Source organism: Lasiosphaeria miniovina (assembly GCF_030549165.1).
Source record: "Lasiosphaeria miniovina strain SMH2392-1A chromosome Unknown B0T26scaffold_2, whole genome shotgun sequence".
In the NCBI taxonomy this organism is placed as follows: Eukaryota; Fungi; Ascomycota; class Sordariomycetes; order Sordariales; family Lasiosphaeriaceae; genus Lasiosphaeria; species Lasiosphaeria miniovina.
Window position 1 is genome coordinate 6076156 of NW_026848221.1, and position 13404 is coordinate 6089559.

At 54.9% G+C, this 13404-nt stretch overlaps 5 protein-coding genes across 5 annotated transcripts; 1 reads left to right on the plus strand and 4 right to left on the minus strand.

Annotated features, from left to right (window-relative positions):
* Positions 1 to 1743: 1743 nt before the first annotated feature.
* Positions 1744 to 2583, minus strand: B0T26DRAFT_673066 (uncharacterized protein; the record flags this gene model as incomplete). Its single annotated transcript, XM_060439551.1, has 1 exon — positions 1744 to 2583. The coding sequence occupies one exon, from the start codon at positions 2581 to 2583 to the stop codon at positions 1744 to 1746; it is 840 nt and encodes a 279-aa protein (XP_060301409.1).
* A 3691-nt stretch (positions 2584 to 6274) lies between these two features.
* Positions 6275 to 7002, minus strand: B0T26DRAFT_637662 (uncharacterized protein; the record flags this gene model as incomplete). The annotated part of the gene is made up of 2 exons (XM_060436948.1): positions 6275 to 6622; positions 6817 to 7002. Coding segments are annotated over 2 exons (534 nt in total), but the record flags the coding sequence as incomplete, so codon positions are not given.
* A 1779-nt stretch (positions 7003 to 8781) lies between these two features.
* On the minus strand, positions 8782 to 9423 carry B0T26DRAFT_176663 (uncharacterized protein). Its single transcript, XM_060433590.1, has 2 exons — positions 9374 to 9423; positions 8782 to 9252 (listed from the first exon to the last, which is right to left on the minus strand). Exon 2 carries the CDS (start codon positions 9180 to 9182, stop codon positions 8868 to 8870), a length of 315 nt encoding a protein of 104 aa, XP_060301411.1. The 5' UTR covers positions 9183 to 9252; positions 9374 to 9423; the 3' UTR covers positions 8782 to 8867.
* Positions 9424 to 10455: 1032 nt separating this feature from the next.
* On the plus strand, positions 10456 to 11115 carry B0T26DRAFT_640348 (uncharacterized protein; the record flags this gene model as incomplete). Its single annotated transcript, XM_060437226.1, has 1 exon — positions 10456 to 11115. The coding sequence occupies one exon, from the start codon at positions 10456 to 10458 to the stop codon at positions 11113 to 11115; it is 660 nt and encodes a 219-aa protein (XP_060301412.1).
* Positions 11116 to 12171: 1056 nt separating this feature from the next.
* On the minus strand, positions 12172 to 13067 carry B0T26DRAFT_673069 (uncharacterized protein; the record flags this gene model as incomplete). Its single annotated transcript, XM_060439552.1, has 2 exons — positions 12172 to 12813; positions 12879 to 13067. The coding sequence occupies 2 exons, from the start codon at positions 13065 to 13067 to the stop codon at positions 12172 to 12174; spliced, it is 831 nt and encodes a 276-aa protein (XP_060301413.1).
* Positions 13068 to 13404: the final 337 nt, after the last annotated feature.

The following is a 13404-nucleotide window of genomic DNA, read 5'->3' on the forward strand; positions in this document are numbered from 1 at the left end:
CTATTTCTTTGCTCCATAGTCTATCCGCGGAGCTCTGTCCGAAGCAGGAACTAAGGTTTATTGGAAAGTTTATTTTATGGATCGCGGGGCAAGAGACAATTGCGGGATTTCCAGCCAGCCAGCCTCAGCCTCACATTCTACTACAGACGAGTTTTGCCGAGGTTTTTCTAGGTCGAGATACTATCATATGAACTTATTCTGCATTGCCTTTGTTTTTCTTGGAACAAAATAAACAACTCCACCGCCAGCACGGTCCCGACCGCACGCTTCGTGAAGCTGGCGCGATGCTCGTCGGATATCGGCGCAGTCGTCGTCAATTTGGGCTTTTCGGTCGACAGCTAACCGGAAGACCTGGTTTTATTGATTACTATTATAGCGATGTGGCTTGTGTGTGTGTGTGCATGTTCACGTATGTAAGTTTTGGCTAAAGATGGAGAAGGAGCGGATACAACAATAGTAAACCCGTTTATTTACTACGAGCAAACTACCAGGGTAAGAAACGCAGGTTGTTGTATTCTTGGTTTCCGGAGGAGTACTTGCTTTCTCTAAGTGTCTTCAACGGGCATCTATCTATCTGCCTTGCCCACTTCCCGGGAATATTTAACGTAATTCCTAGTTGGCTTGTCTTACCTCTCTTGTACAACTAGAGGAAATATATAGAGGGAAGATATAGAAGAAAGACTCTCAGCCCACTGAACTAGTCTGTCTCACACGAGCAGGGGCAGCTACAAGCACGATACAGTCAATACGCCGATCGACACCACCTTGCCCAACCTGCTCAACCCAACAAGACGACATGCCTGCACCTGCAGGACACTATTGGCCAAGTACGTTCACAGTCATAGCCACATCTAGTCACACGCAGAAACAGCTCGAGCAAATCAGTCGAAGTTTTCCAATGAATAGATTCAATTATCGTCATCTACCCATTCTTCTCTCCTCCATCCTCGTCGACGGCAGTTTAGCTTCCTCAAAGGTGAAAAAGCCCCGACCTGGCCCTCGTGGATCTTGACAATAGAACAGTAATGGCTAGGCTTGGACCTTCCGCGTCATCGGGCCAGTCCAAGGCCACCGAGCTTGACAAAATTTCCCCCCAAAAAACAGGCTGTGCGTTCCTCCTGAAAAAGAGCTGGACCCCGACTCCCCGCCGGGAGGAGCCAGGGTACTCTGGGGGCATGGGCTATACAACAAAAAAAAGTTGGAGTGCATGCAAAGTAAGTTATACATCTCAAGAAAAGTTTCGACACGAGCAACAAGAGTAAAAAAGGGGAAAAGTTCCCCCCTAACCCTCGCTGCTCGGGGCCGCAGCACCGACCCACTAGTGGATTTCAAGCAGGCGGACAAGGGCCAAGTTGCGAGCACAACCGGCTCGACTCTCTCCTCTCTCAAATCTCTCTCGGCACGAACCCAGACCAGCCAAGCTGTGTCGGGAGAGATCTGTTGCGGGAATCGAGAGAAGAGAGAACCGACGTCGTGCCCAGCAATTTGATTTTGCTGAAAACCCTTCGTCCGCCCGCCCACATTCAACAACAAAGTGAGTGAACGGCCATATTCTCTCTCAACATTCCATGGAGCAGGGGCCTGGACGTCGATACGTTCTCGGTTTCCGGGCATGGAAGAAAGGGGGGCAATTAAAAAAAAAAAGGCAGATTGCCTAGGGTTGGCCCCCCCCGCATCTCCCACACCAAGTTTCTTCGTGAAAAAAAAGTTCTTCCCTCACCCGAGGCTAGGGGTGAAACTCAATCAGTGGCGGACGACGATACCGTTGCGGCGGGAGCTGCGCTCGACGTATTCCTCCTCCTCGGACGAGCAGGAGTCCTCGTAGCTGCAGCGGGAGCCGCCGCAGTCGATACGGACGCGCTCGCCCTTGCGGGTGATTCCGTAGCGCTCGCAGGTGCACGAGGAGCAGTCTGAGCCCGGGGTGCTGTAGCCCGACATTGACGAGTTGGGGCTGGAGCTGTCGGAGCGGTACGAGACCGAGGAGCCGGAAGAGGCGGACGAGGCGCGGCCGAAGTCGGTGATGACGTCCTCGTCGTACTCGTCGTAGATGCCGGTCGAGGCAAAGCGGGTGCTGAGCTCATCCTCGTCAAAGTCAACATCGAGGATGTGGCGGGTGGCATTCGGCGACACGGGCTTGGGAGCCTTGATCTGAGAGACGGACAGGGGACGGCCCTTGGCGACGTCGCCCGAGAGGCTGGAGCGGCCCTTGTGGGACGAGGTCGACGACTTGTGGGACTCACGGGAGTGGCGGGACGAGGTCTTGGAGGAAGAAGACTTGGAAGACGACTTGGCGACGTCGAGGATGTTCAGTGAGCGGCCAGTGGTGGGCTCGACGGTGAAGTCCTCGCTAGGGTTGTGCGAAACGTGGTAGCCATCGATGATGAAGTAGTACCAGTAGCGCTGACCCGGCTCGACGACGTTGGACTGGAAGCGGAAGGTGCCCTTCCACGAACCCTTGGAGGAGCTACGGTCCTTGGACAGGGGAAGCTGGCCAGAGTAGTTGTCCCAAGAGCCGAGGAGATGGACGGTCTTGACGCCGGAAGAAACACGGAGAGAGAAGGTTTGCTGAATAGCGGACGACATGTTGAAAATGTGATGGTTATTAGGCGAAAGTGCTGAAATATTAAAAAGATTCCGAGATGTAGAGCTTTGCCGTGCAAAAGCGCTTGAGCAAGTAAAACCAGGTAAATGTCCTTGTGAGGATAATCGTGGATGGATTAGACAGGAGGGGAGCAGCGAGACCAGCAAGCCACTGTTGTTTTTTGGTATTAGTTTTTGATTTGATTAGTAGAGCACAGCTCTATAAAGGGACAATAAAAAGAAGAGGGAAAGAGGAAGAACAGGAACTGGTTTTGGAGATTGAGAGCTTGCTGAGGAAAGAAAAAGGGAAAGGATGTAAAGAGGCGCGAGGAGGCAGAGCCTTATATGATTTGGACCCCATCCGGGCATCCATCGAGGGAGCGGGTGGGCGTGGTGCCTTGGTTACCCAAGCACCAAGCCGAAGCCCAACTGCACCGCTCGCTGCACCGCTCGCTGCACCGCTGCATCGCTGCACTATCGGACTTGGACAGGGACTGGCCACCTCAGGTCGAGGGCGGGACGTGCATCGACTTGGGGTTGCCCTGACGTCCCTCGCCATGCTGCTTCCATTGCTGTTCGCCCGCTGCTTGGCGCACACAAGCAATGGAAGCAAGCCCCCTCCCGCAGGGCCAATTACGAGGCCAACTTCCGGGGAAAGGGGCTTGAGTGGACGACGGCGGAGACCACCTCAGGCAGGTGTGCGCGCAATGTGGGCAGCAGCCAATATCACGAACCGGGCAGGCGTGACCCCAGTAAAATCTGCCAGCCCGCAGCCGGCTCTCTCCCTGGCTCCCTGCCTCGTCACGTTGGATACGTGCAGCCGTCGAAGAGAGCACTAAAGCAGCAGAACCAGACTGCCTCCTGCAAGATGGGCGGTTAAGCAGCACGGACGCCCGCGCTGTCTTTTGCTGAGATCAAAGTACCGGAGTCAAAAGGTTACGATATTCTGAACAATACAGGTTTTTGTCTGTCTGCCCAAGTCGTCCTTTGTCTTTTGCCTGCCGCCGGCTGCCCACATCTTCTTTCCATGTTCCCACACTGAGGCGGAAAAGTTGCAGTGGTGTGTAGAAGCCGGCGCGAATGTGTGGCAGGCGCGCAGAGATGCAGGTCTGCAGGTGTGGAGGTACAGCACCTCAGCAGCAACAAGCGAAGAAAGAGCGTCGTGTGTAGTCGTCGACTTTGGCAAGGGTCGAGGGGGGTCGGTCCCCCGCAGACTTCAACTTGTCGCCCGCTCTTCTCCACTCTGTAGCTGAGGGGCACCGCACCTGTGGGGACGGGCTTGCGGTGATCACTGAGGGCGCTAGGCGAATTCGGGGATGGCCGGGCGTCTAAATCCCTGCGCCAATTGGCGAATCATGGCAAACCAGGCGCCCCGATTTCGCATGCTCCATTTTTCTCTCTCTCATCACACCCGCCGTCACCTTGGGCGGACGGCAGCCAGCTCCCGCCAATTATCGCAATCTTCTCTCCCCGGCATGCATGACGCCGGCGGCCGGTCGATCTCGTCACCGAGCCAGGAGAATTTTCTATTGGTTCGACGTACCAGAACGAGAGTCAAAGGTCCGGCTGTCACCGAGAAAATAAGAAACTCGAGCATTTCTTTTTTTTCGAGAGAATATTCGAGCCGAGTCTCGCGGGTCGAGTGACATAATGGAAATGGCAGAACTTCAATACTCCTGAATCGTGCTTGAGTCTATTCGGATGGTCTCGTCAATTGTCTGACTTAGATCTTACACTAGGCGTTGCAGCAGCAGCAGCAGAAGCAACACCACCCACTCAACCACCGCCATTGCAGCACAAGTGGCCGCAGTTTGGGCCGGCCTGGCTGCTGTTGCTGGCCGGCTGGCCTGCTTTCTCTCCGCTCTCGACCAGTCGAGCACATGGTGGAAAGTTCGAAAGCTCCACCCCTCAATCGGAATCGGCCGAGTCTCTTCCCAGTTGTTCCGCCATCCATCCCATCTCTCCGCCTTGGAGAATGTTGCCGTACGGCGCAACGGTGCAGCACGCACTGGGCATGTCCTGCAAGGCGCTTCCTTCGAAGCAAGGTAAAATGCCCGGCTGCCGGCTCCCTTGTTACGGGCCGTCCTGGTGGGGTTCGGCGCTATGATTTCTGTCCATGTCGAGCGCGTCCATCAACCAGAGAGGGGCCTCGGTCAGTACCCACTTACTACTCTGTAGAGTACGGAGCATGTCTGCATGCACCCTGTGCCATCGTGACCGCTCTCTGCCTGTTTGCCTGCCTGCCAGTTGCCTGCTAGCTACTGTCGCCTTCCATATCAGCCCTCGCTCCAGCGGGTCCCAGGCGCGTTGTCGGTAGAGTCGAGCATATACCCAGGCGAGGACAGCCTAATGCATGCAAGCGATTCACCACCTTCGCACTCTGTCCAACTAGCTCCGGCGGGTATGTGAGGAACGGTCACAGTCGCATTCGGAACAGAGCATCGCCCCACGGAACTCAATATCGAGAGAAGTGTCTAATTGATTCAGATGGTCAAAAGCCCTCGTTCTTGTCGATGTGATGTAAAGAGCCATCCGTGATGGGAGAACAGGACACGTCCGCCACATTCTCTCTTCTACGTCTCAGTGGCCGGAGCTTGCACGTGGATTGCTACTCATGCCCCTGCGCCGCCGCGTAAAATAGCCGCCGAGCATGGATGCGCATTGAAGGGTACCCTGACCAAGGCGGAAGCTTAACGGCACAACCCCAAGAGTCTCGAACAGCAACTCGTCATCTGCCAAGAGCGAAGTTGATCAGAGATGGTACTCGCCAGTCTTCCCCCTATTCACGAACCAGGAGTCTTTCTATGCCCCTGACGCGAAAGGGACATGGAGGGTTGGAGAAACGCCCATCCCAAAATGAAGCAAGGTATTGATTGACTGCTTCAGCTTTGCTTCAAGTTCATCGATATCCAGCTACCCTCCATATCTTGACCAAACGATTGACTCGTATGTGATTATGATAGATATGGTGAGAGGGGAGCCGAATGAAAAGCAACAAGCGAGCCTATATGATCGTGACGGCCCGGGTTTCCCACGACGTGCAAAACTTCAGTCCTCCGTGAGGAAAATGCTTGGCGGGCTGAGAGTTGAACGTGCCAATGCGATAGAACGTGCCATCTCGTGCCCGGGCCGGGCAAAGGAGAAGGCCGTAGGCGGTTCGGGTTTCTACTGGTTCAGAGCATTTGGTACAGTGCCGATCACCGTCTCCATCCATAGCCTCTTGAACATTGCTGTCCTCTTGGTCTGGCGGGCGACTGCCTCCCCCTTCTGTAGGCAACGGCCTTGAATCCCCTCCACAGATGCAACGTTCAGCTGAATTGTCGATGCAACATCCTAATAGAAGCAGAAGTGGCTCATGGTGGCTGACAACTTTGCTGGACGTAGTCCAGTCCAAACCAAACTCTACCACTGGCACATCATCTATGTGAGCTTGCCACATTTGATAAGCGAAAAGCTGTTGGTCGGTTTCGGCCAAGTCGAGTTCGAGGGTTGATACCTTGGCAGAAACGATTATAAACCCCCTCTCTACCTCTCCAAAGGGATTTAGTCCGGTAGCAACACACCCGGCATCAAGTATTTTGCAGAGAGGTTGTGGTTGTCTGGTCCATTCGCCGCTTGGGCAGAAGGTGCTAAACGAATAGGCCGAATAGCACATGTCTCGGGCCCAGCTCCAGGACGGCGCCAGGTATGGATTAGGTGATTCCTGTGAATCTACCAGCGCAGAGAGGCTATCATGTTTCAGTGGTTGCTTTTTCCAGAAGAGAGAACTCCATAGATCTCTCCTCCACATGCCGGCGAGATATTGGTCTCCTGTGGCTTCGGCAAAAAATCTGGCCACGCCAGATATTGCCTGAAGTCTGTCCTTGTCAAATGTCAACAGGCAAGCGCTGTAACATTCCGTCACTCCCCGCCAAAAGGAATAACTGACTGGCGTCTCTTCGCCCAATCTCTGGAATATGGTGATCTTGCTTCCGAACTCGGCCCGTATACTGGTTGCACCAAACAGCAGTAGACGACGTGCCAAAGTTTTTTCTTGAACCACCTAACCACGTTCCATCCACGATCCCTCGATATCCTCGAAACCTTTCTCCGGGATGTAGGGTACCAAACTCACGCCTCTTGCCACAGCTCTGTAAGTGCCCTTGACTGCAGGATTTATGGATGACGAAAACAGGAACTCGATGGTCGAAAGGGTCTCGAGAGAAAGCTGTCGTGACACGAATTTGAGGAAGCCACGCATTTGGTAAAGTAGGCGTTCCTAAATATTTTGCCCATTACAGCCGACTCTCGCTGCCAGTCTTGGCTGCCATCTTGAATGATGCAAAGTGCATCGAGCCAGAGGTATCGCATCCGGAATTTCCGGCAAACAGCCACTGCGTCTCGGATGACCATCGAGGCCGTTTGCAAGTCGATATCTGACATCCTGGCCTGGATGTTCCCGCTTCTTGTTATTGACTGGGTTGAAGCTTGTTCAGGAGGGCCCCAGCAGTAGCTCAAAGCTACATATGGTGGCTGTCCACTCCCCTCCCCGAGCACCTCTTCTCGAGGTGCTAGCCTCACTCGGCTCTTCACAGGCCCCTCCTCTTCGTGCTTTGGCCGGTACTCCAAGTCTAGGACTCTGGTTGGGAAGAATGACGTGTGTTTTGGAGTTTCCGATTTTGGCAGAAGCGCGGTGATCCTGGAGACATTCTCTTCGCTGAGAAACTCATTGGGAGATGTGGGCTGTATCCTCAACCACTGCCGACACGGCCCGTCATCGGCATCGATAACGAAGCGAAGTAGGGCCAAGTGCTGTGTCTTCTCTTCCTCGCCGTCTCGGAATCCATCTACAGCGGCGTTGAGACCAAATAGGGCAAAGCGGCGGCCAATGCATCTCCAAGCATAGCTGAGTTCGATGCTTATCTTACCAGATTCGAATTTGACCTTGATTGCGGCTTCCCTCAACGACTGCCGCAACATGTGGCAGAATTAACATACTGCAGTGGAGGCTGAGAGCACTTGCAGGTCGGGCCATGAGTCGACGAAGTCAAAGTCGACGGGCAGAAATTTCCATTCGTCGTCGTGGTCCAATTTGAGGTAGTCAAATCCCAGATCTGATCGAGCTGCAAAGCCCCCGTACTTTGCATCTTCGAATGGTACGTTCTGGCATCGTTCACACAGCTTTGCGGCAGCGCCTGCTTTGTCAAGCGACGGCTGTCTTGACGCCATGACGCTGAGCTGGGGAAAAGTGTCAAGAACAGGCCGGCAGGAGTGTTAAGCTAAAGAATTTATAAATATTGGGGAATTTCCGTCAGCCCGGATGTTGCGATGTAATTTCTAGCCTTGGAAATCCCTCTTCGCGACTGCCAAGTAGTTCAACGGGAGAAGTCAGGCTGCTGCCTTACACACCGCCGGATCTAATTGGTCATCACGAACTCTTCCTTCCTTGTGGATACCTACCTAGGCAGTATCAAGAGACGAACTACAGCAATGCGGAAGGAGCAACCTGCTCACTACCGGAATTCGGGCGAGACCTTGAAATGATGCGCTCGCTGTCAGGTCAGTCCCTTCCAGGTTGGGAATTAAGCCAAATAGATATGCCCTTGAATCGGTGTCGACTTTCCATATTCGGAGTTCAAGTCATAGGATCTTCCACTGCAGCTAGACTATTGAGCTAACGGCAGGTCGAAAAAGGATACTAACATAGTCTTTCACGCTGTGATTACCCTGAAAGAGTTGCCTGATAACCAGGTAAGTACATCCTCTGGAAAACAAGATAGAGCCACGTTTTTGTTAAAAAAAAAGAAATTTACAGATTGCAAATATCGGAGTGAGCGAGATGCTAATAGCTCGCGGCCACCAAGCACCACGTCCACACTAGTGGGTTCTCGCCACGATGCCAACCAGCTAGTCCTCCCTCACCCAGCTGGATACGTATTAGTCTTGTAATTCCGAGTCTTCAGCAATGTCTTTAGCTAGATACCGCCCCAGCTCCGAACTCTGTCCCTTGCCCGACCGCCGGTGCATCCAGAACGAAACCCCGGTGACTCTTGAGGCCCTCTTCCGGACAGCCTCGACCGTATCATCCGAGACGGCAGCGCCGACGCGGGCACTCCACAGCTCGTGCAGCCCGTAGAGCACAAAGTGCTGGCAGTTGTTGGTGAGCGGCCGGTACGGCTGCAGCTGGCCCGTGGCCGGGTCCACGAAGCGGCCGTCGAGGATCTGCTTGGCGTCGGAGAGGCTGATGACGGCCCCCGGGATGGCGTAAGTGTCTGCGACGGCCGGGTGCGTCGCGTGATCGATGCGGCTCACTTTGGTCTGACGCATGTCGCCGTGGGTGCGGCGCGGCCCGACGTGCAGGAGTGATCCTTTGGTATCCCATTTGTTATCGGGGTGGATGAGGCCCCAGTGGGTGACGCCAAGGCTGCTTGCTTCGTCTGAAGCAGACATACTTGAGAATCGTCGCGCGGTCTTCGGTTGGTGGAGGGGGCTTGACTCGGGGGATTGCGGGACGCTGCTGGAAGAACATGGGCTTGGCCAGAGAACGAAGACTGGAAAGTAAACGGCGAGACGACTGAACTGTTAATTAAGCTTCTGGTCCAAGATGTGTTTTCTATTGACATCAGGTCGATGTGAATCCAAGTCGGTAGTCTCAATGCAGACAAAAGAGCCGAATTATAAGGAACCCTTGGTCTTGTATTTGGCAGCACACGCCTCCTGTCAGTCTTCAGTCTAGATAACTACACGCATCTCTTGATCGGCACCGGCGAGACGTCTTTCGAACAAGACAGGAACTTGTAAGACTAGGGCTTACCGAGATGGAATGGCTCCTGTGCCCGGCTATTGTGAAGAATGGCAGTCGGGAGACCAGACCGAACAAAATATTACAAGTAAGTAGGTGGATAGGTACCTACCTAGGCATGTAAGTGATGACAAAGACACATTCCTAGGCGCATACCTACGTGCAGAGCAACCGAGTCTAGTTATATTTCCACGACAATGTATCCTGGAGGTTGTGCCGTGCCTGGATAACTATCGTTTGGCTTGCTTTTCCGAGGAAGGCCGGACGTCGATGCCGAGACCGAAAACAAGGCCGGGTGGGGCCGCGGGGCAATAGCGCCGGCCGGGGTTAACGGGGCGGGCAATAGCACCGGGCTTATACGGAAAGAGAGCTAAACAGCCGCAAATCTCGCTGGTACTGAAATTTTCCCGGAGACATTGCAGCATCGCGTCATCCACAATTTCATATGTAGCTCGTTGTGGCAGATTGGTCAAAGCATCGCTTTCTAATGCGGGAAACTGCCCGGCTCGCAGCCTTCAACTTCCCTCCCCCTAACTGGGCAACTCTCGACTGCCGTTCTGACCGAATACGGCCGTCTTTCTGATCCTGCAGCAAAGCCAGCGCCGCCGTGAAGGTGTGAGTTGACAAATGCAAAGGGTTGTTGTTAGGGGTCGAGTCGGATCGTCGTATTGTGAGATGCGTGCCGGATTGGCGCCCCGAGAGGGGAAATGAGCAATCCGATAACAAGAAGATTCGTCTCATCATCCCGAAACCCATCAACCTCGTTCCCAGTCGACGTTGGGACGGAAGGGGGACCGTTGGTCGTTGGAGGATGATGGCGCCCCGCAGCACGTCCTCGGCATGACTCACCTCACCGCCTAACTGCTTGTGGCAGGAGAGTAAACACGAAACATGGATGGCCTGTGTGAAATAAAATATCTTGGCCCTCTCTCTCCTATGTATCATCATCTCGGGCTGTTACCCCTCAAACTTTTCGTTCCCCACGACGAAATCACCAGACACCTGAGAAAAAAGTCAAAGACAAGACTCCGCAGAAACAACACCACCGCCAACCCACCAATTTAGCCCAAAAAAAAAGCACCAAACCCGCAGCCATGGCCGCCGCGCTGGACACCTTCGCCGACGACGCGCTCGTGCAGTCAATAACAACATACGTGCAGGCGTACATGGGCAAGTACGACGCGTCGCACAGCTGGGACCACATCGAGCGGGTGGTCGGACTATCACGGCGCATCTTCGCGGCCGCCGACAACCAGGCCGCGCTCGACCTGCGCGTGGTCCAGCTCGCGGCGCTGCTGCACGACGTCGGCGACCGCAAGTACCTAGCGCCCGGTGAGGACGGCACGACCATGGTGGCGGCGGTGCTCGAGGCGCACGGCGCGGCGCCCGCGCTCGCCGCCCGCGTGCAGGCCATTTGCTTGGGTGTCAGCTACAGCAGCGAGGTCAAGGATCCGGCGCGCGTGACGGCGCTGGTTGCGGAGTATCCGGAGCTGGCCATCGTGCAGGACGCCGATCGGATTGACGCTATTGGTGCTGTGGGGATTGGTCGCGTGTTCACGTTCAGCGGTGCCCGCGGCGCGCCTGCGATGGCTGATGCCATGGCCCATGTTGATGAGAAGTTGTTGCGCCTTGAGTCTATGACTAAATCGGGCCCCGGCCGCGCCATCGCCCGCGAGCGCACCGAGCGCCTGCAGACGTTCAAGCAGTGGTGGCTGGACGAGGTGGCTTTCTCTGCGGGCGGCAGCGAGAAATAGGGGAGGAAAAAGGGGGGTTGCTTTTTTTGTCTTGGGCATCATTCAACATGCGGAGCACGGCGTAATAGGGGGGGGGGTTGTATTTTAGGCGGATAAGAAAATCGCAATCTCAACATGTTTGTCTTTATTAGCTTCCAAAGCGGTCGGAGGAATATGAGAAGCTGTCACTGGGCTGGTATCATCCTTACGAGCAATACCGCTACTTGACACGGGCACAATAAGAGAAGACGGGGCCGACGTTGTCAGTTTACACTCCGTAGTTGATTTTCCCTATTTCAGCTACCTGGTTGATAGCCACTCGCAACTCTTCTCATCCTAAAAGATGGAACCCGTTGGGAGTACGCCAGACCCGAATAACAAACTCCCTATTTCCCATCCCGGCGCCCCAAACAAAACACAGCAACCAACAAGCTCTGTGCCTTTGCTGAAAGCACTGCCGCATCATCATTATCATCCATCTCACATCTTTGCCTCCCTGTTACCTATCCAACCACCCCGTACCCCCGACCAAAACAGAAAGAGCATTAAAAACTCCAAACCATCCCCTTTTCACTCCTTTCTTTCGTTTCACCCTTCCGAGTAAAAAGAGAACAGGAAAAGGACATCCAAGCCCACCCATAACCACCCCGGCATAAATTGCCCTCCCAACACCAACCAAGATCGACTGACTGTATAGAAAATTAAGGGTATTAAACAATATGACAAAAGTATTAAAAAGAATCTAAGGTATATAGAGCCTGTGCTGTGTTGTGCATGCTGTCCATAATGACAACAACAACAACAACAACAACAACAACAACAAGAACGAGAACGACTCGTCTAATCTCACTCGACAGAGAAGAAGATTGGAGAAAAGATGTAAGATGAATGAGAGACGTGAAAGAGGTTGATGTCAGGGTGTGTAGGATAGAGTCAGATGATGTAATAGGGTGACAACAAGGGAGCGCGAATGCTGCTTCTTTATTTCTTCGGTCTTTTTTCCTTAGTTCTTGTGTACAGATAGAGAGAAAATGAGGTACTATGAGAATGATCGAGCCACTTCAAGCCAGGCAAAATCTAGAAGAAAAAGGCAACCCCGCCGACCAGAGCCAGGGCGCCGGCAGCGGCACCGCGGTGGTTGGCGACGGCCGCACCGGCAGTGGACACGGACCCGGCCTGCGTGGTAGTAGTCGGGCCGACGGGGATCGCGCCGCCGCCGCCGCCGTTGGTGGCAGTGGTCAGCGTCAGCGTGGTGTCGCCCCGGGTGATGGTATAGGTGCCGTTGCCGTTGGGCGGCGGCACGACGGTCGTGCCGCCGGTGCCCGTACCGCCGGTGACGGTTATGATTGAGTGAGGAGGGTGGGTCCTAGTGGAGGTGGTGGTGAGGGTGGTGCTGGCCGTGGTGCTAGCCGTGCTGGCTGTGGTGCTAGCCGTGCTGGTGGTGCTGGCCGTGCTGGTAGTGCTGGCCGTGCTGGTGGTGCTGGCCGTGCTGGTGGTGCTGGCAGTGCTGGTGGTGGTGGTGCTTCTCGTTGACGTCGTTGAAGTCGACGACGACGACGAGGCCGTGTACGTCGGGGTGCACACGCTGGCGGGCAGGGTGAAGGAGCCCGTGCTGGCGTAGACGACGCAGTTCTTCTCGCAGGCCGCGTCGCCGCTGGTCTCGGACGTCTGCCAGCAGAGAGCGGGCAGCACGCCGAGCGGAGGCTCGCCGGCGAGGTTCTGTTTTCATGTAAAAATTAGCCGTGGCACTTGCTGTAGGGGTTAATATGGAAAGGGGGGCGTACGTCGGAGCAGCGGCCGGGCTGGCCTGTGGTCCCGGTGCAGCGGATGATGATGTCGGTGCCGAGAGAGGGGCCGGCGCAGTAGGCTGCGTTGAGCCGCGCGCAGGTGAAGTTCCCGTTGCTGGATGAGACCTGGGCACTGGCGAGAGCGGCCGAGGCCACGAGGTAGCCGAGGACGGCCGTGTTCTTCATGGCTGGATGGCGGTAGAGGGTAAGCAGGGGGGGGCGGGTTTGGTCAGGTTATACCGGCGGACGATACGATATCACGCAGCAGCCAGCAACAAGCAAAGCGAGCGACTTGACGAACAGAAAACGGCTGTTTCGGCAACTGACACAGAATGAGGTGACGAGGGGATGGCAGAGTGGAGTGGCCACGGCTTTAAGCGGCCCCCTCTTCTCTTTATACACACACCAAAACACCACGAGCTCGTGCGAGGACGCCGGGAGGCTGCCTTGGACACGAACTCAGAGGCAGTTCTTGCCGGCTAGCTAGCACTGGACCATTAACTGCCAGGTCGGTCAGGCCATG

Excerpts from the sequence above, each read along its gene's own strand:
- B0T26DRAFT_176663 (XM_060433590.1), bottom strand. The coding sequence starts at position 9,182 with ATGTCAATAGAAAACACATCTTGGACCAGAAGCTTAATTAACAGTTCA.